The 26,923-nt window shown below is 38.3% G+C and overlaps 1 protein-coding gene across 1 annotated transcript in view; it reads left to right on the top strand.

The window, feature by feature from the left end:
• The window catches only part of LOC114025904 (guanine nucleotide-binding protein G(q) subunit alpha), a 272,993-nt gene that overhangs the window by 238,089 nt on the left and 7,981 nt on the right, over positions 1 to 26,923 (top strand). Inside the window, exon 5 of the mRNA XM_027839425.1 lies at positions 16,907 to 17,060. Coding sequence (XP_027695226.1) covers positions 16,907 to 17,060 — 154 coding nt within the window. The remainder of the gene's footprint in view (positions 1 to 16,906; positions 17,061 to 26,923) is intronic.

Consider the following 26,923-nt stretch of genomic DNA (forward strand, 5'->3'; position numbering starts at 1 on the left):
AAGTCACTTAACCCTGCTTGACTCAGTTTCCTCTTTTATAAAATAAGTTGGAAAAGGAAATAGCAAACCACTCCAATATCTTTGCCAAAAAAAAAGTTCTCTGGAAGGTCAAGTTCTTCACAACCTGGCCCCTTCCTACCTTTCCAATCTTCTTACACTTTCCCTACCTCAACATAGTCTACAGTCTGGCTGCACTGGCCTTGCTGTTCCTCAAATACATTTCAACTGTTGTTGTCATGCCTTTTCATGCCTGTCTTCTGTATGCAGAATTTTCTTTCCTTTCACCATTGCCTCTTAGTTTCCCGAGAAATGTTGTGCCTCTCTTTGAATCTCAGGCCCTTAGTACCTAGCACATAGTAAATGCTTCATAAATGCTTATGAACTGGTGGACTGAAACAGGATTCAAGAGGGCCTAAACCAAAAGGCCAGATCAAGTACCTGGTACCAGGGTTTATGCAGAGCATGAAAATCCAAGGAGTTAAAGATGAAGTGAGAAACTGGTTATAAGAATAGAAATTCTAGCCACTAAGTCAATACTGAATCAGGAGGAAAAATACAGATAGTGAGTATTGGCAGAGAAATTGACTCTTTGTCTGCCTCAACCTGTTTTCCACAAACTTTTGTTCTTTTATTGGTGGCTACATGAGTGTGGTCATGGGCTGCATCTGCTCTCCCACCATCCCCAATTCCTTACCATCCCTCTTCTGATTCAGATTCACCAGAGAGATCACCGGCTTTGATATATCCTAAGAAAACTTCTACTGTGTACTAGTGGGAGAAATGATTGACTCAAAGAGATTTTAAATATAGGGAGAATCCATCAACATGATATTTAGCTTGGAAGAAATGTAAACTGCATCAGCACAGGGATGTTATCTGACCCATAAATATTCTGTAGAAGAGAAAGCAGTTATGATGAAAACGACCTTGGGGCAATGGTTGACAGAAAATTAGATGCAAGTTTGCAATGTGATAAGGCAATTAAAAAAAAAAAAAGGTCAGTGTAATGTAGGACCATGAGACATCACGTCATAGAGCAGAGAGGTGATGATTCCTTTCTCCCAAGATTCTGGTAGCGCTATCCTGGAAAAACCACATATAAATAATTGTGGTCAGCAGGAATTCAGAGAAACATCAGAATAAAAATGATTTAGGCATTTGAAAGATTGATGTAAGAAATATAAAAGGGATTCAGTATATGGGGCCAGATTACACAGCAAGTGAATGGCAGTGGTCCTGATGTGAAAAGAGAGATTTGTTTATTCTGATTAACAGGTTCAATTTGGTTGACAGAAATCAAATGAAGTGCAGAAATGGTGAGTTTATATGTGGTGTTCAGTAGATCCTTCGTGACAGCTGAGCTGGAAAAAAAAAATGGTAAAGAACACTGTAGCAGGAAGCAAAAGGAAGAAAGGACAAAGATAGGGCAGCAACAGGGAGAGGTGCCCATTGTTCTCTAGTCTGAAGTACTGTGTGGAGGAGACAAAATCTATACCCCAGTGTGAATGGTAGAGGCAGATGGCCAGAACAGACTGCAACCAGGAGGCATGGAGCCAGAGCAGAAGAAATCAGCTTGGGGTGCTTGGCTGATGACTATTGCTCTTAATTCTATCTGGCTGAGTTGCTGGTTGAAGACCCAGTGCACCCAATGCTACTGCTAAGAGTGATTTATATGCTATTCCTAATGTAATATGGGGGTAGCAGTTGTGACTAGTACTATCCACCTTGAGAAATATATGTGGGTAAGGAGACACCATCTTAGAAATAGGTGCCACTTGTTTTAACAATTTATGGTAATACCTTCTTAAATAGATTAAATACTTAGGTTTTTAATTAGATTAGATTAAATATTTTAATGTGTTTTATACTTGGTCTAAATAGAAATGAAATCAAACACCAAAGGGGGCTCATGAGCTATAGAAGTGGACCTAAGTATACCTTGGACACGGAATGGCTTTCAGGTGACCCAGCAGGACAGGCTGCATGAGTAAGCTCTAGGATGAGCCCCAGAGATTCTCTTGGCACAATGGAAAGAGTGCTGTACTTACAAAGTGCCAGGAGATGCTGGCTCAGCTCTGCCACTTGCTACCAGTATAATTTTGGGAAAGTCACTTAAATCCCTCTGGCCTGAGTTTCCTCTTCAATAAAATTACGATGTTCTCAGTAAACACTGAGTCCCTTCCAGATCTATGATCCTAATAGGGATAGAACAGTTTTTAAAAACAAGTGGTTCTCTATTGACTTGGTTGAATTAAAGCACCAGAAAAATACTAAACTTCCATGAGCATCTGACATATAAAGAGAATCTCAGCATATAGTCAGTCTCTTGGCATATAGTTCTCTCCTCCCTTTGGGAAGAAGGAAGGAAATAAGCATTTATTAAATGTCTACTATATGCCAAGCACTGTGCTAAATGAGGAAACAGAGACAGGCAGAGATTAACTGACTTGCCGAGGATTCACAGAGCTAGTAAGTGTCTATGGCTGGATTTAACTCAAGTCTTCCTGACTCCAAGCCCAGCATTCTCTTCACTGTTCCACCTAGCTGCCCCTCAGCTTTCCCCTTTCTCTTTCCTACAGCCTCTCTTCCTATACATCCCCCTTTCCTAGCACAACCTAGCTAAAAACTGTTTCAAACTTATTTCTCACTAAAGAGGCCTCAACTCTGTGAGCTGGGGAAAGATCAAGAACCTTCCCACCTCTTCACAGATCCTGACTTGGAGGTGTAAACCAAATGTGTTCCATTTTATTTCTTCAGTAAACATCCGGTCTAAGAACCGTACGTGTATTGATATGCCAAAATTATAATATGTAAACCTTCTGGAGTCATCTTCATGCCAAAAGAGTATGCCAAGTTTGATTTCAAATTATTACTAGCTCCCAACTAAGAAAAACTTTCAGAGAACATTATTCAGCCTACATCTTGCTGGGTTTCAAATTGCTGTCACTGCTATGTGCATTGACCAATCTGAATAATGGAATAGAAATTGTTAGGAGGCAAAGTTATAATCCATTGACTCCATTAATATGTTCTCTGTGTGTGTGTGTGTGTGTGTGTGTGTGTGTGTGTGTGTGTGTGTATGTGTGTGTGAACTCAGAGGACCTGAGTTCAGATCTCACCTCTAAGAATCCTTGTGTGACCTTGGGCAAGTCACTTAATTTCCCTGGATCTCATTTTCTTCATATGTAAAATGAGAAGTTTGGACTAGATGCTCTCTGAGCTCCCTTCTACCTCTAACTCTATGATACTATGTCTAAATCAAAACTCATTTCCTCCAGAACCTGATCTTCTTCCTAATGTCCCTGTTTTCATAAATGGTATCGTTATCCTTCAAGTTATCCATTTTCTGCATCATCTTTCAGTATTTCCTCTTTTTCACCCTCCCTCCCTCCCCCAGATCTAATCAGTTGCCCAATTCTGGCAATTCTCTCTATAATGTCTCTCACCTCTATCCCCTTCATTCATTTATTCCCACTATTACCATCCTAGTACAGGTCTTCATTATCTCTCACCTGGACTAAAGCAATAGCTCTTTAATTCATCTTTCTGCCTCTCACTTTCTCCTACTACAATCTATTCTATGCAAGGCTGCCAAATTTACCTTTCTGGTACATGGCTCTAATCATTTCACTCCAATGCCTGAAAAACCTTCAATGGCTCCCCATCACCTACTGAATGAAGTCCAAATTCCTTTGTTTGACATTTTAAGCTGCTCACAGTCTAACTCCAGTCTATTTTATCAAGGCTTATTTTTTACTTCCCTTCACCCAACCTAACTAAATTATTTCCCAACCCCTGAACGTGCTTTATACTTTGATTACTCTGCAGAGCCGTTCATGCTCTTTTGTCTACCCGATCCCCCTCTTCTGAAAGCCTAAACACCCTTAAAGGTCTAGCACAAATGATACCTCTTCCATACAATCTCTGTCTCTAAGCTGATAGTGATCTCTCCCTCATTTCAATTCATAGCACCTTGTTTGTGCTTCTCTTATGGATTTGTACTATTTTAAATTAAGAATTATAGATATTTTTGTAAGTTTCTTATATTAGATTCTCAGGTCCTTGAGGATATGAACTAAGTCCCAAGAATGTTTTGCATATAGTAGAGATTTAATAATAGATGGATGGATGGATGGATGGATGGATGGATGGATGGATGGATGGATGGATGGATGGATGGATGGATAGATGGATGGATGGATGGATGGATGGATAGACAGGTAATCTTAAGTTGAGAAAAAGTGATATTTGTAAAAAATACTCTCCAAGCGAGTGGACCATCAGAAACCCAGATACTTTTCCAACTTCATGTAATTTTTTTTAAATGTACCCTCTGAAACACAGGACTGGAGAAATTGGGAGAAAACTGACCAGCAAGAGGAAGTGTGGTAGAATGAAAAGAATCCTGTATCAGTACTGGAGTCAGTGGACCTGTGATTCAATGCCTGGTCTGCTATTTACTGTGTGACCTTAAAGAAAGTCATTTAACCTCGATGAAAAACAGTTTTCTCACCTGGAAAAGGAAGGGATTAGACTAGATGGCCTCAAAGTGCCTTCCAACTCATTATAATTTTGATTCTGCATTTTGCAGCTAGACTAGGAATGTGAAACAAAGAGCAGGCCAGGACAGCATCTCAGAAACGAACTTCCATAGAACTTTTGAAATCAACACTCTGTACTTGCCAAAAAAAAAAAAAAAATAGTTCTGCAGAATATTCTCAGATAACAGATTTATGTCAATTCTTTTTTTTTTCTTTTTTCCTCCTCTCTCCCTGAACAACAGGAACTTGGCACAAAATGTGTTTTGCATTATTGTAGTATTTCCATCAGATAGGACACATAATGATGTGATCCTGAGGAGTATACAAAGTCAAACAAACAGTTTTATCCTGAATAATCAGGGAGGAAAAAAACATACAAATGACCAAGGTTGCAAATTTTTTCCCCTAAGGCTTAAGAATTATTTGTCTCTGAGGCTGTTGCATTTATTTACCCAGTAGTCATTTGAAAATAAAATAACTTCATAAAACACATAGGCTAAGCCCAGAATTCTTGACACTGACTTAAATTTCCAAATGGTTTGAAGTCTTGGTAAGCTGTAAATGATAATACATTTTGAATGGGATTTGCCTTGGCTACAGAGCACTCAATACAAAGGCAGGGTCAGCCAGCCTTGATCTTTTTTAAAAATAGACTTTTTTTTTTGTGAGGCAATTGGGGTTAAGTCACTTTGCTTAGAGTCACACAGCTAGTGAGTGTTATGTGTCTGAGGCCAGATTTGAACTCAAGTTTTCCTGACTCCAGGGCTGGTGCTCTATCCACTTCACCACCTAACTGCCCCAAAAATAGGCCCTTTAAAGAGCTAGTTGTAGGTAAGACTTTAATTAGGTAGAGCTGAGAGACATGCAAAGCTTGCCACAACAATTTAAAAAGTGAAGGGAAATGTCTAAAATGGCATCTTATTGAATGAACTCATTTGGGATTCCCTCCACACCCCCCCCCAATAAGGACCTTAGAGTTCTTTAGCTCAATCACAGAAGTGAAAATTGCCAATAAAAATGCATTTTGTGAGATGAGAAAATTCACCTCTTTCTCTTTGCAGAGGTGGGGAATTCTGGGTTTGGAACACTGCATGTACTGTCAGACTTCGTTAATATGTTGCTTAGCTTTGAGGATTAGTTTTTTTCTCTTTGTTTTTCTGACTTTTGTGACAAAGGCTGGCTTTCTGGGTAGGGGAGGGGAAAGTGACATATTCAGAAATAAACATGATCCCTGCTTAGACTATAAACTTCTTGAGAACAGGGAGTGGTTCATTTTTTTTTTTGGCATCCCTAGTCCCTAGACACACAGTAGATGCCCAATAAATGCATGATGATTGATTGATGTTTAGAAACAAAAGCCTTTCTTTAAAAAATGTAAAATGTACTTTCTGTGTGCATCATTCACTTTATGAGATATAAAGGAGTTTTAGCTGGTAGGCATCAAAATGAACTGTGTAGGCTGCAGATGTTACCATACTGTCTAACTCGGAAGATCCATGTTAAAAAACATTGTAAAATGACACTGGGAATGTTTTCTTCTCTTGAGCAATCTTGCTGTTACAAAGCACTTCCCAGACATACTCATTAATCCTCTCCACTGACTTGTTATCTGTCCTTTGCTTGTCTGAGTATAACTAATGGTTTCATCTGGCTTTTCAGCAGAGGGTTCAGTGAAGTCTCCTGCTATTAATATTGCATCATCGCCCACTGTCCGCTCTTCAGTGAGGCAGTGGAGGATGGAGCACTGAGCTAGGAGTTAAGGCATTTCAGAAAGCACTCAGACACTTACTGACTATAACAAATCATTTAACCCTTCTGGGCCTCAGCTTCTCCATTTTTAAGAAACTAAAATAATAGTCCACTCACCACCCTTCACAGGTCATAGAACTACAGTGAAGGTATCAAGGGAGGTAATATAGGCAAAAGCTCCTTGTAAAGTCTAAAACATCGGATAAATATGAAACATTTTATGCATCTGGATGGAGAATGAATTTATGGAATACCTAGGCTCACCATCCACTTCATTTTCTCTTTTTTCCACTTATTGGCAAAAAATTTGAGAGTACTTGTGTGATCTCCAAGACTTAGTGTCTGTCAATAAGTACATGGTTAATACTAGTTAAAAGGAGCTAACTCTTAACAGGAGAATTCTGAATGATACCAGTCAATGAGTCAACAAGTGTTTAAATGCCCCCACTATGGTAAACACTGGGGACAAAGAAAGGCTGCCAATTCTGTAGGCTTCCTATGAGAAATTGATGAATCCCAGGGTTAGGCACTTAGTGATTCATTTATTATTTTCCATGCTTGTTTTTCTGTTTTTAACTTGAGTGGCCAATTTGCATTTTGAGGATATGCAGAATTTATAGAGCCATAGTTTGCCAAAATGACTTCCTGACATTCAGCTGTGGCCTTTTAAATAAATCAAGCATGTTAACAAAGACATTTCAGTAAGTCAATTCAGCTAAGCAAACAAGGTAATATAACAACTTACATTTATATAGTCCTTTAAGATTTACAAAGTGCTTTCCTGCCAGCAACTTTGTGAAAATAGAAGTATTATCATTCCCTCTTTGCAGATGAGATGCCTTGTGGAGGGCCAGTTTTGGGTCAGAAAGACTGTGGGATCTTGGGCAAGTTATTCAAACTCTCTGTGGCCCAAGCATGTTGTTGTTTAATTGTTTTTCAGTCATGTCTGACTCTCCATGACCCCATTTAGGGTTTTCTTGGCATAGATACTGTAGTGGTTTGCCATTTCTTTCTCCAGCTCATTTTACAAATGAGGAAACTTGCCCAGGGTCACACAGCTAGTAAATGACTGAAGCCAGATTTGAACTCAAGAGGAAGAGTCTTCCTGAGTCCCAGCCCAGCACTCTTTCCACTTTGCCATCTTGCTTCCCTGTGCCTCAAGCAATTTCGGACAAAACTCTAAGTAGTTGACCTGTTATTGATGCTTGTTGGTTCAAGGAGTTTTCCTCACTGGAAGATCCCTATTCCATTCAAATCAAATGTATGGATCAGTAATTTTACAGATGAAGAAACTGAGGCTCTGAGGGATAAAATGACTTGTCCAAGGTCACTCCGTTTATGTGTCAAAGCTAGGATTTGAACCCATATCCTCCAAGCCAGTAGCTTCTCACTCTACTCCCCTGCTTTGCCTATTCTATATAAGACATTGTTAAGAAATTGAGGGCTCCTGGCCAGTGTGGCATTCTTTATGCTGGAAAAAAAGATAGTGTATTCTGAAGGATATATTTGTTGCATTTGCACAAATGCACTTGCATTTATTTGAGAAATGACTAACTCTACAGAGATGCAGACTTTCTATCAAAGACACGGCATCAAGAGGCGATGAGGTACGGTGGTGAAGACACATTGGATCTGAAGTCAGGAGAACTTGGGTTTAAATCCCACCAAAGACACATGTTGAACTTGGGCAAGTCACTGATCCAATCTGAGCCTTTGTTTCCTCATCTGTAAAGTGAAAGGATTAGACTTCTAGGCCTCCATGGTCGTTTCTATCTCTAAGTCTATGATCCCATGAAAGATGCCTTTTCATATCTCTTGCAACTTAAAACTACCTTTTGAAGAATAAAAAATACCCCTTTGGGAGGAAGAGATGAGGAATAATGTCGGTCCCCAAATATCATACTGTCTATGGCTGTGTAGTTTATAAGTATGAGCTTTTGGATCATGCTTGAATTTTTGGATAAATTTCTTAAGCAAAAGCTAAATCCTGGAGGAAGAATTGGTTTCCCTTCAGAGTTTTCACTTGTGGTCACTGGTTCACCAGCTTTTTTTTTTTTTAATTTAGAATTGCTTTGTAAATAGAGAGTGAAAGCCAAAGTGAGGGCAGTGTCCTTTCAGTTCAATAATTGCAATAGGACATGTAGCATCTCATTTTTTCTAAGCAGTTGATTATCATGCCTACCTACAATCTAAACCTCATGACTCATAAATTAAAGCAAAGAAAATCATTATTATTCAATATGATATTTCCAATGTCATTCAGATAAATGTATATAAATTAAATAAAATTCATAATTATTATAATTTGTATAATTCCAGTGAAATTATTATTATTAAATATACGATTCTATGTTTCACCAATATACCAGTCAGGTTGGGCTACATATGTTCTCCATAGATTGTTGCATATTCTTAGGTTTTTCATCCTAATAAGATTTATGTCAGGAGTAAAATGCCTCTCATTTCCAACAGAATAAATTTTCTTACTTAATGAGCAGTAATAGTGTTTCAGAGGAAAAGATGAATGATTTTATCCAGAACTTTCATGGCCCTCTCATGCTGAAATTCTTCAGTGTCTTTTTCCATCCTTCTAGTTCACCATCCGTTGCTTTCTCATCCTGGTTTTACCTTAAGTACTGGATCTCTTGAAGAAGATTCTTAACTGGGGTGACACCAAAACAGCGTTAGGACCCCACAAAGTAGCATTCAGAAGAGCAAAGAATCAAACGGCCATATGGGGAACTGATTTATTTTTACCGGCCTATAAGTATGTGCATGTGCAACACGATGAGCTTATAAAGGAAAAGCTCTTTGAACTCTGGGATCTTTGTATTTGTATTTTTTTGAATTGATCCTCCTACTTATGGCCGTCAGCTTATATTGAGGAAGAAGTGGCAGTCCCTGGAGTTGGGGTACTAGTTGTGCTTCTTAGTCCACGACTGGGCAGAGCCTTCGCCCATGGTTGGTCGTGCACAGAAACTGTGTTTCTGGTTGTCAGTAAAGCAATTACATATTCGTCATCTGCATTTCATTTTCTTCATCTGCAACCAATTAACCAGTAAGTGTTTACTAGGTACCTTGTGAGCTTTTCACAATTCTGGGCATTGTGGAGGACAAAAAAACGTAAGACACAGTCTCTGACTTCTCTGGCAATACTTGGGGAGAAGCAACATATGAGCTTATTAATAGTGTAAGATGATATCATTTCAGCCAAATGAATAGCACAGGCCCTAAGTGCAAAAAGAGTTCAGAGAAGGAGATAAGTCCCCATCAGCAGGTATGGTCATTCACCTAATAGTTGCTTAATAAATGATGATTAATTCATTGATTGATTGATCAAAGAAGTTTTTGCACAGAAGGTAGAATGTAAGCCTCTCACTTGCTCATTGTTTGGGTTTAGATGGCTCTGAGTGAATGTAAATAGCAAATGTATCTGTTACAGACAGAAACTTTTCTGTCTTCCCCTCCAAGACTGATATTTTTGTGAAGGCAAACTAGGCCATCTTTTGCCTTAATTCTTACCTAGCGTTTAATTACTAAATGGACGTTGCCTCGAACAAACTGAGATTTGGGGAAGACTTTAGCTTAAAAAGGCCAAGGTCTCCCACTGCATCCCGGGCCATCACCAGTCATCCCAACCTATGACTTACCACTGGACTCAGATGACTCTGGAAGAGAGAGTGAGGCTGATGGCTTTGCACAGCTCTGCACCACTTAAGTTGCTTGAGGACAAGGACTACTTTACATTTTGTTATTGTAGCCCTGCCACCTTAATATGTTTGTGGAATTGAATTATTGAGTTGGACCTTAAAAAATGGGATTCCAAGAGGTGGAAAGGAAGACATGAGCAACTTAGAGGGAGGAATATATTGAGTGGGGACAGGATCATAGAAACATACATTAAGAACTGAAAGGGACCTCAGAAGTCATCTAATCCAACCTCTGCATTTTGCAGATAAGGAAATTGGGATCAAGAGATGTCAAGAGAGTGACTGCACCAGTCTGATTGGAGCAAAGGGTTTGTGTGGAGAAGTAGCTGAAGATTAGGCTGTAAAGGTAGATTGGGGAGGGCAGGGGAGGAACAGTATGAAGGACTTTGAACGCTGAGCAAAGTAATTTAGACTGTATGCCCTCGGCAGTGGAGAACCAGTCAGGCTTTTGAACAGGCATGACACCACAAATGTATTTTAGGAAGATGAGTTTGTTTGGGGTGTTTTAAAAGACATGTTAGTGTGCTTTTTCTTCCTGTAAATGTCATATGCCAGGTTTATTGGTACAATGTTATGTAATTGTTTTTTGCTTTATGTTTTGAGTAAATGCTTTTGTAGGTTTTTTTTTTTAATGATAGGAGAAGGGAGAGAAAACAAATGCTTGTTAGTTTAAAAGAATTAAAATAAAATAATAAAGAAAAAAATAAAAGACATGTTAGTTTCTTGTCTTTTACATCCTTGACAAAAAGTAAGTTTTATCTTGATCCTGGATTGTAGGATATTGGATTTAGAGCTAGAAAAGCCAAAAAATCCAATCTTCTCATTTTACAAATAAGAAGATAAGTGACTCGGCTCTGGGATCATATAACTACTGTCCAAGGCAGGATTCGAATACAGATCTTCCTAACTCTAAAGCCAATTCCCCATCACGTCACTCTTCCTTCACTCAAAGCTTCATCTGTAAAGATGAGACTAGGCACGGAGTGTGGAAACTATCAAAGATGCGCAAGTGTAGGTTTCTGAGGGAGAGCTTATAAGGAGTGAACAAGAGAAAACATATATAACTTCTGCCTTTTTCGTGTGATTTAAAGAATTTTCCATAGCTCTGTGTACCTTTAAATCCCATATTAAGTCCTTGTCCTTTTAACTAATGACAGTGTACGCAGTGATAGAGCTAGGCTTCTTTCCACTAAACCTCAGTCAGAGCTATTAGGACATGGGATTTTCCTTCTAGTCTATCTTTCATGGTGGAGACAACTTCCAAGCTGCTCTTTCATAATTCTGACAAGCTCTTCTTCCATTCTCATTTCATTTTTTTTTTGCCTAGTTGTTGTTCTTTGAGTTGTATGAGACCTTGGCAACTTTCTCCTTGGTAAATTAAAGTGTATAACTCAAGACAAGGCAAGTAGTACCTGTCTCCGTGGCTGGAACATGTTGTTCTCAGGTGGGGTTGCATTTTTCTGGATAGAATCCAGCATGTTCAACCCCCTAAAAGTTCCACAGCCTGAGACATTGTGAAAAGTAGCTCACTCTGCCCTAACCCAGGGGTGTCAGGCCCTCAGGCCATGAGCCACATGAGGCCTTCAGCCTTCCCAAGTGTCTTCCAAACCAGATTAAAATATAATTGTGAAATATTTAGCAAAATAAATAAAAATACAACGAAGTATAGATAATATTATTTTAAAACAAAGTCAATTTGTGGCCCACAAGGATACTTACGTACAGTTTGGTGACCCTCAGTTCTACTTGAGTTTGACACCACTGCCCTAAATAGTAGTCCTATACAGAGACATAATGATGGTAGAGCTTTGTCCTTAAGGAACCTAAATTTAAAAGAAGCTAATAGCACTTGCAATTTTTCAGCAGATAGAAACAGCTGAGCCTAGCACCTATTTAATAAGAATAATCAATTGATATGGGAAGTTATCGAGATATAGCTTGTCAAAGTAGATAGAGAGCTTACCTTAATGTGAGAAAGGCCTGGGTCCAACACAGCCTCTGACACATACTGGCTGTGATTCTAAAGCCCTTAACTTCTCAGTACCTCAGGAAACTCTCTAAGGCTATAAAGTGCTATAGATGTTGACTTGGATTGGTAGGGGAAATTCCTTTATCAAGAATTCCTTATTCTAATGTTAGAAATCACTAGTCTGATCCAAAAGGAAGCTACCAGTTAATATGCTACTCTCCTCCCACCTCCTTTAAATGAACTCCTCCCTGCACTGCTCTCTCCCATGTTGGTGACCTCCTCAGAAGTGACCTTGTGGTATCCTGCATTCTTTACCTATAGGGACAATATCCTAAGGTATTGCTATCCATAGCATCGTGTGTCCCAAGGTTTGAAGTTTTATCCCTAGTTCTCTCTCTTCCCCACCCACCTCCACATACTTTTGTCTTCAGAAATTAATGTGGGGAGCCAAGATGGTGGAGTAGAAAAAACGCTCAGCTGAGCTCTCTGAACATCCTCCCTCCAACCTCCAAACAACTTTAAAATAATACCTCAAATTGAATTTTGAAGTTGCAGAGCCAACAAAAAGTCAGAGTGAGACACTCATCCAGCCCAAGACAACTTAGGAGGTTGGAAAGAGAGATCTGTGACACAGATCCCATGAGCCCAGAGCCTATGTGGATGAAACACCAGTGGTAAGACTAAATGGTGGAAACAGGAGCAGCAGCAGTAGCTTCAAGAACTCTTATATCAGAGATGATAAAAGGACCTGGCAATTGGTGAAAAAAGAAATTACAGGGGACCTCTGTGCTAGTTCTGAATGCAGGACCAACAATTTTTGGCAAATCCATTGCCTATACTCACATTCAAGGGCAGAGAGGAGCACTTTTGATGAAGAAGGAATGAGAGCCCCTTCGGGGCATCATTGCTCTTGGTCACAAGGGATCAGGGACCCTGAGGAACAGTATCCATTGAAATCCCAAGGGATTGGGCTTCCAGATAAAGACCAGCCTGCAGACCACGACAGCAGTAACCACACCTCTCCCAGATAATACCACCTTGGAAGCACCAAAACCTTCCAAACCCCAGAACTAGCTCTGAAAATAGTAGTGTGAAAAAGCCTGAAGCTTGAGAATGTGCCCCTCCTACACACACACACACACACACACACACACACACACACACACACACACACACACACACACCAGGAACAGAGCCCAATTTTAACATGAATTTCAAAATCAAGAAATAGAGTGAGAAAATGAACAAACAACCCCAAAAAAGAGGACCTGATCATAAACAACTCCTGTGGTGACAGGAAAAATCAAGACACAAAGTCAGAAGACAACAAAGTCAAAAGAATTACAAGCAAAGCCTCAAAGAAAACTGAGTGGACACAAGCCCAACAAGAATTACTGGAAGAGCTTTTTAAAAAAAAAAACTATTTTCAAAATCAAATAAAAATTGTAGAGGAAAAATTAGGTAAGAAAATGAGAGCAAAGGAAGAAAATTATCAAAAGAAAATTGGCAGCTTGGTAATAAAAGAGGCACAAAAAATACTGAAGAAAATAATACTTTGAAAAACAGAATTAAGCAAGTGGAAGCTGACTACATACAACATCAAGAATCAAACAAAGTCAAAAGAATGAAAATAGAAGAAAATGTGAAATATCTCTTCAGAAAAAACTAACCTGGAAAATAGATCAAGGAGAGATAATTTAAGAATTATTGAACTACCTGAAAGTCATGATTAAAGAAAGACCCTAGACATCCTATTTCAAAAGCTAATATTAGAATACCTGTTGTGGTGTCTACTCCAGACACATTTTGTTGTATTGACTGTGGGCTCCAGAATTGCTGGTTATGGTTCCAGTCCTTTTTCTAGGTCAGAGGGAACGTGTATAGATACATAGTGGGGAGGCAGGGCAAACAAATAATCTTTTCAGTGGACAATGAAAAATAAAAAATTAGATTTTTAGAATTTATTTTGATAGAATTTTCTACTATTAGAAATCACCAAGTTTCAGCTATAAATGTGGTTTTGGATCTGAACTCCTCCATTATGTGGCTGTGTTCTTTTTAAGAAGCACATATAATTCTGCCTTCTTTATGTGTAAAAAAAAATCTTCCATGGGTCAGTGCATCTTTAAATCTGTCATTAAGACCTCTGCTCTACTCTGGCTAAAGCCTAAAGTTATAAGACTTTTTGATTCTCAAGCTAAGCGCCCACTTCTCAGTAACTGAACTCTGAGGTTATAAACGTTTGTGATTTGTGGTACTCTAGTAACCAGGTATGTTGCTGTGGGTATGCGCAGACAGGTATGGTTTTTTTAGACTAGCTTTTGCTGTTCAAGGTATATAGGCATACAACAGTGATGAGCAACATTGTAATTTATATCTGTCTAAAGAGGTTTTTTCAAAGAAATATGATTCTCTATAACAATGAAATACTGTTTTTATGTATCAAGTGTATTTTTAGTGGAACATTTTGCATGTCCCATAGGTATTCAGTTGTTTGAAAAACTATAGGCAAAAAGATAACGAGAGAAAGATTTTGTGAACAATCTACTTGAAGCATGAAGGCTGACAGCCAAGTGTGCTGTTTTGACTTCATCTTGCTTGGCACAGTTTACAGAACAAAAATGAAAACATGTTAAGCACCTAATAATCATGTTTGCTGAGCCTGGTTTCCTGGAGGTTTCTTGGAACAAGGATCAGAAGGTTATGCAAATGGATCTATTTTGCCTCCCTAGCATTGTTGTGAATATTAGGGAAGGATGATTCTACATTAGCAAGGCAGACAACAGGTTGACAATGTTACAAGCCTAGCAAGACTACCAGGTTTACCGATCACACATGGATCATTCATTCATGTATTTCATTCATTTATTCATTCAATTAAGTTTATAGGAAATTTGGGGGGAAAAATTCTTTAATGAAATCAAAGGTACTCTTGATCCAGAAACTGTTCAGAAGCCTCACCTATAAAGATCATAGGGTATTCATAGCTCTAGAGACAAGTGAACATTATCAAGCACTTTCTGTGTACCGGGCATTATGCTCAGTGCCGGGGAAACAAAGAAAGGACAGTCCTTGCCCTCCATGAGCTCACAAATGAATGAGGAAGATGACATGAAAATAACTATGCACAAATAAGCTTATATGCAGGATAGAATGGAAATAATCAACATAGGAAAAGCACTATAATTAAGAGGGATCAGGAAAGACTTCCTACAAAAGGATTTGAAGGAACCACAGAGACTGACTAACCCCTCATTTTACAGTTGAGGAAGCTGAGGCACAGGAAAATCAAATGACTTGCCCAAAGTTGTACAGTTAATAAGAATCAGAAGAAGTATCTGAACTCCCATCCTTTCATTCCACGGCCAATAATCTGCACTGTGCCATTACTGTGTGTGAGATTTGGGAATGATTATACCAGGAAATACTTGACTCTGGTAGAGAATTGGCCAGGCTGTGTGGGGAAGAAAAAAAGCAGCTCTTATATGAAAAGTACAAATTTTAAGAATGAAAATTATTTGACTTGCGCTTAGTATTGATCAGCAAGCAGATCGATCATTTTGAAGTCCAAGGTATATAATTTGAAAGATTTCCATTCAAGTGCATTTCTGACAAGAGCTGACTTTGGAGATCTAAAATTTTAGGGACATAGCTACAAATAATTAAGCTTTGCATCTCTTTCAACAATTCTATGTGAAAACCAAGGAAAGTGCCCTGAAAAAATAGGATAAATATAAGGATCCTAGATTTTGAGCTAGAAGAAACCTCTGATGTCATCTCGACCAAGACCTTTATTTTACGGAAGAGTCGACACTAAAGACAGAGAAGTGAAAAGGACTTGAACAACATTGCACAGTTAATGGCCGAGCTGGGATTTGTACCTCTGTCTTCCGACTCCCTAATTTTCATGCTGTTTCCATTGTATCACCTATATTATACTAAAATAAAGATATATAAAAATGCATCATATATACATAAATTATTTATATAGATATGTATATATAACTGTATATCAGACATATATTTAAATGAGCAGCTAGGTGACACAGTGCATAGAGTGCTGGACCTAGAACCAGGGAGACTGATCTCCCTGAGTTCAAATCTGGCCTCAGATACTTACTAGTGGTATGACCCTGGGCAAGTCACTTAACCCTGTTTGCCTCAATTTCCTCAGGAAATGGCAAACCGCTCCATTATCTTAGCCAAAAAAAAAAAAAAAACCCAAATGGGGTCACAAAGAATCTGACACAACTGAAAACGACTGAACAGCAACAACATAAATTTAAATACAAATATATAAATAGATATAAATATCTATAATGAAAGAAATATGTATGAGATAAGAAACATATACACAAATATGTGTTTATATGTATATGTAATACTTGCATTCCCCTGTATATGCATATAAAGAAAATATGCATTAATAAATACTTATAACATTATCAGTCTGAATGCACTTTGGGACAAAAATATTAAACCAGCTGGTTTTTTAGCAATGCATAAACAATTAAGCTTAACTTCAAAACACAAGATTCCAGGAAACTCAAAATGAAACCTGGCTTCTAGTTCTTAAATCAGTTCTCATGCTTTGATTTAGTATGGATAATTTTTCATGGTGTTATATGACTGTGAACTAGCCACATATGTATTTCTGGGCTTTGATTAGTTTTTGGTACAACCATAAAGTTTTTTTTTTTTAGCATGTCTATTGTTATTATTATTTCCTCCTGCATCATTAGCTTGTGAGTTTGCATAAAGGAAACAGCCAAGACATCGAATGAATCACTTGCAAACAAATTCTGTTGGAAGCTATAAAAACCCTATGCTGCATAAATTAGATTCAGGAGATAGAATGGCTGGCCTTGCAGAATGAATAAAACCAGCAGATTTGGTAACCACATCATTCACTTTTTGTTTCTCTGATTTTATTCCAGAACCGAATGGAGGAAAGCAAAGCACTGTTTAGGACAATTATCACATATCCCTGGTTCCAGAACTCTTCAGTTATTCTGTTCCTAAACAAGAAAGATCTTCTAGAGGAGAAAATTATGTATTCTCATCTAGTTGACTATTTCCCAGAATATGATGGTAAGTCTATCTCTATCTATCTCTCTCTCTCCATTTTGGAAAGAGGTGGAACTCTAGCTGTTAACATTTTTTTTCCCAGAGCAGTAGCTGATGCAGGAACCGATTTTTCCCGGTTATTACATTACAATGCAGCCAGTGCTGTTATTGCCTTTGGAAACCTGCACATCATGATGGATTGATTACCCATTAATGTTTTCCCTCTTGGCTACTCTTAATGATGTTAGAAAATTACTCTCTATAATGAAACGGAAGTTCTAGAAAAATGAACATTGTTAAGTAATACCGTCTTCTAAAGGAGTAGGAAAGCAGAAAAATAAATCTGATGGGAAACCTAATTTTGATGAGTCTCCTTAGTGGCTTTCATCAGTGTCATGTTATCATAAACACACCCTCATCTCCAGCTCACCAGATGCTTCAGGGCCCATTCATTCATTAATTCATTCTCTCATGTAACAAGCATTTATTAAGCATATGGTATATATACAAAGGGGTAGCTGGGTGGCACAGTGGATAGAGTGCCAGGCTTGAAGTCAGGAAGACCTGAGTTCAAATTTGGCCTCAGGTACTTACTAGCTGTGTGACCCCAGGCAAGTCATTTAACCCCATTTGCTTCACTTTCCTCATCTGTAAAATGAATTGTAGAAGGAAGTTGGCAAACCACTCCAGTATCTCTGCCAGCAAAACTCCAAATGGGGTCTTGAAGAGTCGGACGCTACTGAAAATGACTAACCAACAAAGTGTACATAATTTGTGGACATAAAATACATGCAAAGTAAATATGAAAGAATTGGGGGGAAGAAGTAGAAATTGGAGAGCAGGGTCAGAAAAGTCCTATTCTTGAAACACCATATATAATTCTATATATATATAAAATACTATGCAAATCTGCATTAGTTCCTTACTTAATTCTTTACTGCATTGTCTTGTTTATTAATTATTCTAAATGTATTAACCTCATTTCCCCCCCACTATATTACTGATTACAAAGTATTGGAAGACAGACAGCATGTGTGATCCTTCCTTTTATCTCACCTCTCGTTCTGCCATTGAATCTTGTATAGCTAAGCACAATATGTATTGATTGATTCACTGGTTATCAGTGGTAATTTATTCAGCCCCTACAAGGGCACTAATAAAATAAGTTGTCCCTATTTATATTACAAAATAAACATTGAAGCATATATACACATTATAAAGATGGATTGGAACACATAATCAATGCAGTAATTAGAGGAAAAAGATAATAAATTTTTATATTATATATATTTTGTGTATGTATATACGTATGTATATGTGTGTGTGTATACATATATATATATGTATATATATGTAGGCAGCTGGGTGGCACAGTGGATAGAGTGCTGGGCCTGGAATCATAAAGACTCATCTTCATGAGTTCAAATCCAGCCTCAGACCAGCTGTGTGACCCTGGGCAAGTCACTTAACCCAGTTTGCCTTAGTTCCCTCATTTATAAAATGAGCTGGAGAAGGAAATGGCAAACTACTGCAGTATCTTTGCCAAGAAAACCCCAAATGAGATCACGAAGAATTGGACACAGTTAAAACAAATGAACAACAATAACAACAACAAAAGGAAAAGGGAAAAAATATACACACACACACACACACACATGTATTTTGTATACATATACAAACACATGATTTCAGACGACTCAGCTTCAGAGTGGTACTGTTACTTTTTATAATCTCAATTTTTAAGAATAATATTAGTTGCCTGTATACCTATGCATAAATGAATAAGCACCCTTAAATATTTAAACTTGAACTTCTTCACGGATATTAAACCATATGTTATTTACATTACAAGCATGTAAGCTTACCAGAGGATTGGGAATTTAAATATATGAAAAATTATAGAATTTTAGAAGTCACCCTAGGTATTAAGGACGTTTTCCTTGTTTAACAGTGAAGAAACCGAGCATTCAATCAAGATGCATTCATTAAGCACTTACTGTGTACTGGTGTTAAGTTGCCTACAAGAGAATTATAACTGTGACTTAAGTCTCCAGGCTCCTGGTCTAGTATTCTTTCCACTATAATACACTGAATGTTCCCAGGTGTTGAGATAGCTTCTTCCTTAAGTAAGAAATGGGCTCATATTTCTTGTAGGTACACTTTCCTTTATGTTTTGCTGTTCCTATAAAAGCAAATTCTTCCCTGAGTATAATAGTCTTTCTATTTTATTGCTTTTAATTTACTGCTAACCTTGAGCCATAAATTCCTGAGAGTGTGTCTCTAGACAGTAAAAACTATGGAAGTGAGGAGCTGCACAGTATGGGGCAGGCGCTTCTGCAGAACAAAAGACCCATTTTTTTAAAAGTTAAACCTCAGAGAAAGAAAAATTGTCACCTTGTGTCTGTCTACCCACGGTTCTGAGCTGCCTCCTTGTCTTCTAAGTGCTCAGTGATTACTAGAATTCAGTGCAAGTCAATTATAGGGCAGATCTTAGAAGGCTTAAAAGTGGTCATACTTCATCTCCACCACCAGGATTAAACAACCACATCTCCAACACAGGCTGGCAAGTTAGTAACGCTGAAGGAACAGAATGGAAATAGACAAGTCCACCCCTGCATGATTTAAACAAACTTCAGAGCAAGCCTCTTCATCTGTAACCTAGGGCACCAAACCATTTGCTCTTCAGTTATTCCTGTTGTGAAATGTCTATAAGTCCTCGGAACTACCTTGTTTCTCCAGCTCTTTCTAATTCCTTTCATTTGGCCTTTCTCCAATAATTTTCCCCTAGCTATCAGTTTCACCAACTCTCCCTTCTTCTCAATTCACTCCTTACATGATAGGTGCCATAAAAATTAGTTTATTGATATTTTAAAATGAAATATGTTACTGTTACCAACCACTCCTATTCCTGTACCCACCATACATTCATTTATTCATTCAGCAAATATTTATTAAGCTCTTATTAAGCTCATGAAAGATTTGATCAATGACAATTCACGTGGCCCCCTCAATGTCCTAGTCAAGTCTCTAAGAATGTAAATACCAGAATGGTTGTATGTTTACATTGGTAGTTTTCTCACTGAGGAGTTCACTCTCCTACTTCATTACCACCCTCAAAGAAAACATGAAAGACAATGGGTCTCTAGGTCCTGTGGGAGATAAGATGACTAAGGCACTTTTTTTTTTCAGAACTGTGATGCTTATGATAATTTTGTAATAGGGGACATGCACACAAATAAATATATTATACAAAGAGAGTCATGATGTACTGTGGGAGTTCACAAGCAAACACACACACATACACACACACACACACACACCATAAAAGAAAATGTTTTAGTTTTTTTTTTTGAAGTGAACCTAAACATTACTTAGTTGGGGAGAACAACAAAATCCTTGTAAGATGAACTAAAACCAGGGAAAACCCAAACGTATTCTACTGTGCTATTTTTATAGCAAATATAGTAAGTATATTTATGTAAGTAAAATTATAAATTTCATCCTTCTCTGTTTTTACAGTTATAAGGTCAAAATTATAGTGAATACCACTTTGATTCTTATCTTTAGTAAGTAGAATTATCATTTCCATTGTGCACTGGAAATTCACAAATTACAATACTGTCTACAGGATTTAGGGCTTGATTTGATGCCTATGATAATTTCATTATAGGTTAGATTTTATCAGATATGATTTGTGCTCATAAACAGGTAGCACACCAAGAAATCTTAAATTCGTTTTTTTCTCAAATTCTGATTCTGTTACTCCTTGAGGTTAGAAAATAATTCTTCCCCACAAAACTTGAGTACTAGCTCATCATTTTTGTAAGTACTACTTTAAAACTAGTAAGTTATTAAAAAAAACACATAGTGATTAATCATTGCACCTTTTTATTTTTTCAAAATTATAATCATGGGTTCTTAAAGGCTTTCACAATTGTAATCATTGGTTCATAAAGACAGCAGATCACAAGCTTTGACAGGTTGTGTTGAGCTGGAAAGGGATCAGGTACAGTACATCTGAGGACTCACATAGCTAAATGGTACCATGGATAGAGTACTGACCTACAGTGGAAAAGACCTGAGTTTGAATACTGCCCATTCACTTAATAGCTATATGACCCTGGGCAAGTCACTTAACTTTTATGTGCTTTAGTTTTCCCATATGTAAAATGGGGACAATAATGGCATCTACTTCCCATGGTTATTGTGAGAATCAAATAAGATAAGATTTGTAAAGTACCTTACAGACCTTAAAGTGCTATATAAATGCTAGCTGCTACTATTATTATTATCATTATTATTAGACCTATCACTCTCACTTGACTGCTATGTGATAAATTGCTTGGCCATGGTATTCCAATGTCATTCAGTGATACTGGGTTTCTTCTTTGTCTGAGTCAATTTCGTTTTGTTGTTTGGTCATTTCAGTTGCATCTGATTCTTCACGACCCCATTTGAGGTTTTCTTGACAGAAGATACTGGAGTGTTTTGCCATTTCCTTCTGTAGCTCATTTTACAGATGAGGAGACTGAGGCAAACAGGGTTAAATGACTTGCCCAGGGTCACACAGCTAGTAAATGTCTAAGGCCAGATTTGAACTGAAGAAGATGAGTCTTCCTAGTTCTAGGCCCAGCACTCTATCTACTGCTCTACCTGGCTGACCCTATTTTCTTTACTAGTCCCAGAAGCAGTGGGGAATCAAGTAAAAACTCCAGGCATGATCAATATGAGGTAATAATTGCACAATTTTGAAAAGGCCCTTTGTTCTCATGAGCCCCACTCCCAAAAACTGGATGGCATTTACAGCTGTGTTTGTATGAAGAACCCTTGGCTTAAGAAAGGGTTGTATTCTAAGTTTCTAGGCAAGTTGTTTGTAAATCAGAATGTTCCTTTGAAACAGTAAACAGTCATTAAGCTTCCAGATCAACTCACTAGACCCTATCTAATCCATTCTGTAGTTGAACTGTAGTATTAATAGTATTATAATGTGGTATCATTACACATTAAAACCATAATGGGGAGTCTGGACCTGTAATGGATAAGGTACTCCCAGAATGGAAATCCCCTTCTCAGATTCAACTTGGCGGTCCATAATTCATTATCTTAGACAGTGCCTGGATCACTGAGACATTAAATGATTGAACATGTCTGAGGCAGTACCCTAAACAGGCCTTCTTGATTCCCAAGGCCAGCCCTTTATTCACTACCTAATGCTACATCCTATAATACTGTAATACTATTAATAACATAATATACTAATAAGTTAATGCGATAAATAATATATTGTAGTGCTATTAATAAATTGATGGCATAATAACCCATTGTAGTGGACAAAGGCATGGCCTTTATCATTACCCAGTCAGGAAGACTTGGATTCAGTTCCAGCCTTTTCACAGTACTAGTTACATGATCACAGAAAAGTCATGTCATCACTCAGTGCGTCATATATCTCTTTAAATGGTACAGAAGAATTGCTGATCTGCATCAGTGAATGGAGTTTCCATACTGAGAGTTCCTCACATGGATAAAATCACAGATATAGAGCAAGAAAAAAATATGTATCATACATTTTATATGTATATGTATATGGCATTTGTAAATTTTACATATATGTTGAGAGAGAGAGAGAACTCATAGTATAGGAGTTCAAGTTCTGGATCCTGGGAACAAAAGGTACAATGGTATGGGACAGAGGAGGAAGACAGTTTTCATTTTTTCAGTAGAGGTTTGGTCCAGGACATCATTTTGGAACTGTTAAAATTTAGCTTTGACTCCATTCCCTGTGCCTCTTGGACCCTTCTGCTGCTTCTAAAGAACCCCTTTTCAGGCCGTCAGGGACCTGGATTCTTCATTCACACCCTTACCCTAAGCCCACTTCTGTCAACCTCCTTCCCATACTCTACCATTCCAAGTGCTGCATGTTCCTAAATTGCTTACAGTCCTTTGCTCCCATCCAAATTCTTTTCCCCAGTACTGGTAGTCTCAGCTAGATGTTGGGTGGAAATAAACCTGATCAAACTCATTTAAACTATGGCATATATCAAGATACAGTGCCAAGACCACTGACTCTAAAGTCAGAGAACCTGAATTCAAATTGTATCTCTGATACTTACTACCTGTGTGACCTTGGATAAGTCACTTGTCTTATTTGAGCCTCACATTCCTCATCTGTAAAATGAGGGATTTTGACTAGATGACCTCTCAGGTCCCTTCCAGCTCTAAATCTATAAATGTCCAAAAGAAAAAAAAATAAGCCCTTTTTACTCTCCATGAGGTATTTCCATTTTTAGAAGTTGTTGCTCTTTGGTCATTTCAGTTGTGTATGACTCTTCATGACCCCATTTGAGGTTTTCTTGGCAAAGATACTGGAGTGGTTTGCCATTTCTTTCTCCAACTCATTTTATAGGTGAGGAAACTGAGGCATTAGAAGTAGATGCTAGTTAACTCATGATCTTGGCATTTCACACACAGTCTGAGGGAGTGAAGTGTAGCTTTAGGCAAGTAGATTTGCCCTCCTGGCCTCAGTTTCCTCCTCTGGAGAGGAGGGAGCTAGTGGTATTAGAATGATCTTGAAGGTCCCTTCTAGCTCTAGCATTCTGTGATTCGGTTACATGCCCTGCCCAGGAGCTGGCCATCACTCAGTCTTCCAACCTCCTTACAGTAGCTGCTTCTGTTTTTCATAGCTTATTTTCCAACACAGGTCACCCACAGATGATCTTCATGGTAGAGGCAACAAGGGGGTATGGCAGGGAATTAGAGGTGAGGTGGCACAGAGTTAGAAACATAGAATTTAGAGCTGAAGGGGGTCTTTCAGGTCATCTAGCTCAATTTCCTCACTTTATAGATAAGGAATTGAGGCCCAGAGAAGTTAAGTAATTAAGGTCACAAGATAATAAGCAAGCAGAGCCACAGTTTAAACCCTAGTACTCTGACCCTAAATCCAGTCCGCTTTCCACTGCTGACATAGGTAGCACCTAGCAGTTTATTTCTGGGTAATTATGTGTAGAGATTGTTTCAGGCTACATGATTTCTGAGTAAAAATTCTTATTCATCATTTGGATCTGAAACTTGAAATTTGGTTTACACACTGTCCTCCTGAAAAGAAAGGGGGAAGGAAACTACTCTGTCCCTATGCCTATCCATCCTGTAATATTATAAAAAAAATATTTATTAAATGGGATGCGATGTGATATATTAGGAAAAGCCTGCCTCACAGCATCCTGGGCTGGCCACGATGATCTCAGGGCTCTAGGTGGTCATCCAGTGCTCTCTGCCATGATCCCTGATGGCACTGGTGGAGTCTTTGTGCCCAGGAACTGCTTTGAAACAACCCTTGCTGCCTCCCCCCAGTAGCATGCCTGTGATTAGACAATGCTAACCATGGAGAAAGGGTTTGTAAAAACAGATACTCAAAGTCCCCTTCCTTCTGGATGTTGTTGTGATTGGGTCACTTCACATTCTGGCTTAGCTACAGAACACTTTGGAGATGTAGACTTGTGATTTCACTGCATCTGTGAGTAATGTCCTAGCCACCTGTCCTTCGACTTTCAGTCTTAGAGAGTTCTCCAGGCACCAAGAGGTTAAATGACTTGCTCAGAGTTACACAGCCAGTATATGCCAGGAATATTGCTTGAACTTAGGTCTTCCTGCCTACAGAGTCAGCTTTTTAGCAATTCTGCTATAATGCCTTCCAGTCTGTTTTTTAATACCATTCTTAGTTTCTGATACACTGCCCCACCCACCCCACCCACCACACACACACACACACACACACACACACACACACGAAGACAGTTAAACAAAATCAGCATGAGGGGTAACATGTCACCTTCTACACCCATAGTCTACTCTCTCTGTCAAGGGAAAAGTGGTTCATCCTTAGTCCTCTAGAACCAAGATTGGACATCAAACTAATCAGAATTCTGAAGAAGAAAGAAGAAGAAGAAGAAACACTGGAATCTTAAAATCAGAAGGCTTGGGTTTGAATTTACTTGCCACCTTGTATAACACTAAGCTGGCCATTTTACTTCTTTGACCTTCAATTTCCCAATCAGGAAATATTTTGAGCCCTAAATCCCATCATCTTAAATACCTTAAAAAACTAATGGTGTTATATTATTGTCCTGATCATTATAAGAAAGGAAAAACTACCTCAGTAAAACCTTTGATCTTCAGGAGTTTAAACTTGAAGATAAAATATATAAGACAAGAAAATCAAAATGTAGCATGACACCTGAATTATCCAGAGTCACCTCTCCGGTAGCTTTGTCTGTGCACAGCATTGTCAGGGACCAGGAAGTAGGGGGGAGTGAAGAAGGTCTGAATCACTAAAATAGGTGTCACAAAGTAAACGCACTCAAACCCCTGCATATTATTTATGTCCTCAGTCAGAGTCCATTTGTTCTCATTTTAGACACAGTTTGAATAGTCTTGGTTTTCTGGTTCCCTAGCCTTTATTAGATTAGAAGGAATTAGGAAAGGGTAATAAGCCTAGTGAAAGCAACGAGGAAGAACAGAGAAAGATTTTAAAGGCAGACACAACTCAAAAAAGCACTGTAGGCTGGTAGTGACTCTAATCCATCAGGAAAAGGTTAAATTTTATATACCATACTCAGTTTGAGAAACTGGGGAAGTAATTACAAAATAATTACAATTTTATCTGGAAATCCACTTTGTGGGATGGCTTATATCTGGAGAATGTTATAGAAATCAATCTATAAAACTAATATATGAAAGGAAAGTGAAACAACCTGTCCTATGTATATTTAGGATAGTTCTGTTTTAGGAACTAAAGGCAAAACTAAGTATATGCTTCCGTACCTCAATGGGTCCATGAGCTCATCAATAGGGCTATGCCCTCCAAAAGTGCTCATCTCAATGCCATTTGCCTTCTAATTCTGGGCTATTCCTGTCACGTCTTCCTATGAATCCTCCATAGAGAAGCTGTGTGACATCTATCTCTTGGGTTCTGCTGTGGCGTGTGGCCTGCATTGGTACCCATCTGTCATCCCCACTCTTGCTATATGACTAACCTACCTCTTTTTCTGTTTATACAATCCTCACATGATCTCTTTTATGCCATTTTTTTGGTAAGCAAATGCCTGTTAGAAATATGATGCCTACTTGCAACCATCTTGTATTTCTCCATTGTCCTTGGCATCACCCACAATTTCAGTTCTTCTGAGACTGTCTTACTCCATGAATCATAGCCATATAGCAGTATTGGTAGAATATTAGTGTCATAAATACAGAGATTTGTGTCAAGGAGCAACTCAGGTTAATAAAAGGGGATTCTCCTGCCCTTGCAATTCATTTCCTAAATACAATCCAGCCTGCTGTCTCTTTTCCTCCTTGCACGCACATGCACACGCACACACACACACACACACACACACACACACACACACACACACTCTGATGGACTAATGCAATCCCATCCAAATTCATGTCGTATTCTGGGCAAGGGGCTTTCTATGGTTTTCCTGCATGGATTGTCAATCTAGTCACTTTTAAATGCTTAGAGATCTCACTGAAGTTTCTAGTGCTTTATATAATCATCATAATGTCAGCTGTAAGCAGAAATTTCTGGAGATCTTCACCAAAATTTAGAGCTAGAAAGGACCTTAAAATAACTTAATCCAGTCTTCAAATTTTATGGAAAAGAAACCCCTTTCCCTCATAGATTCTGGGGAGAATCTCCTCCATGACTCTGGTGAACTTCTTTAGTCAGCTGTACCTTATACCTCACTTGATAATCAGAGGGTCATTAAATACAATTATCACTATGGATTGCATCTTTCAAAGGGTCTTATATAAATCTTGACATGTACATGGAAGACTGCCTTATTAAGAGAAAATCATAAGGCTATCTAGTGAAAGCTTTTGTC

This window comes from Vombatus ursinus, unplaced genomic scaffold, assembly GCF_900497805.2.
Source record: "Vombatus ursinus unplaced genomic scaffold, bare-nosed wombat genome assembly UNPS02014832.1, whole genome shotgun sequence".
In the NCBI taxonomy this organism is placed as follows: domain Eukaryota; kingdom Metazoa; phylum Chordata; class Mammalia; order Diprotodontia; family Vombatidae; genus Vombatus; species Vombatus ursinus.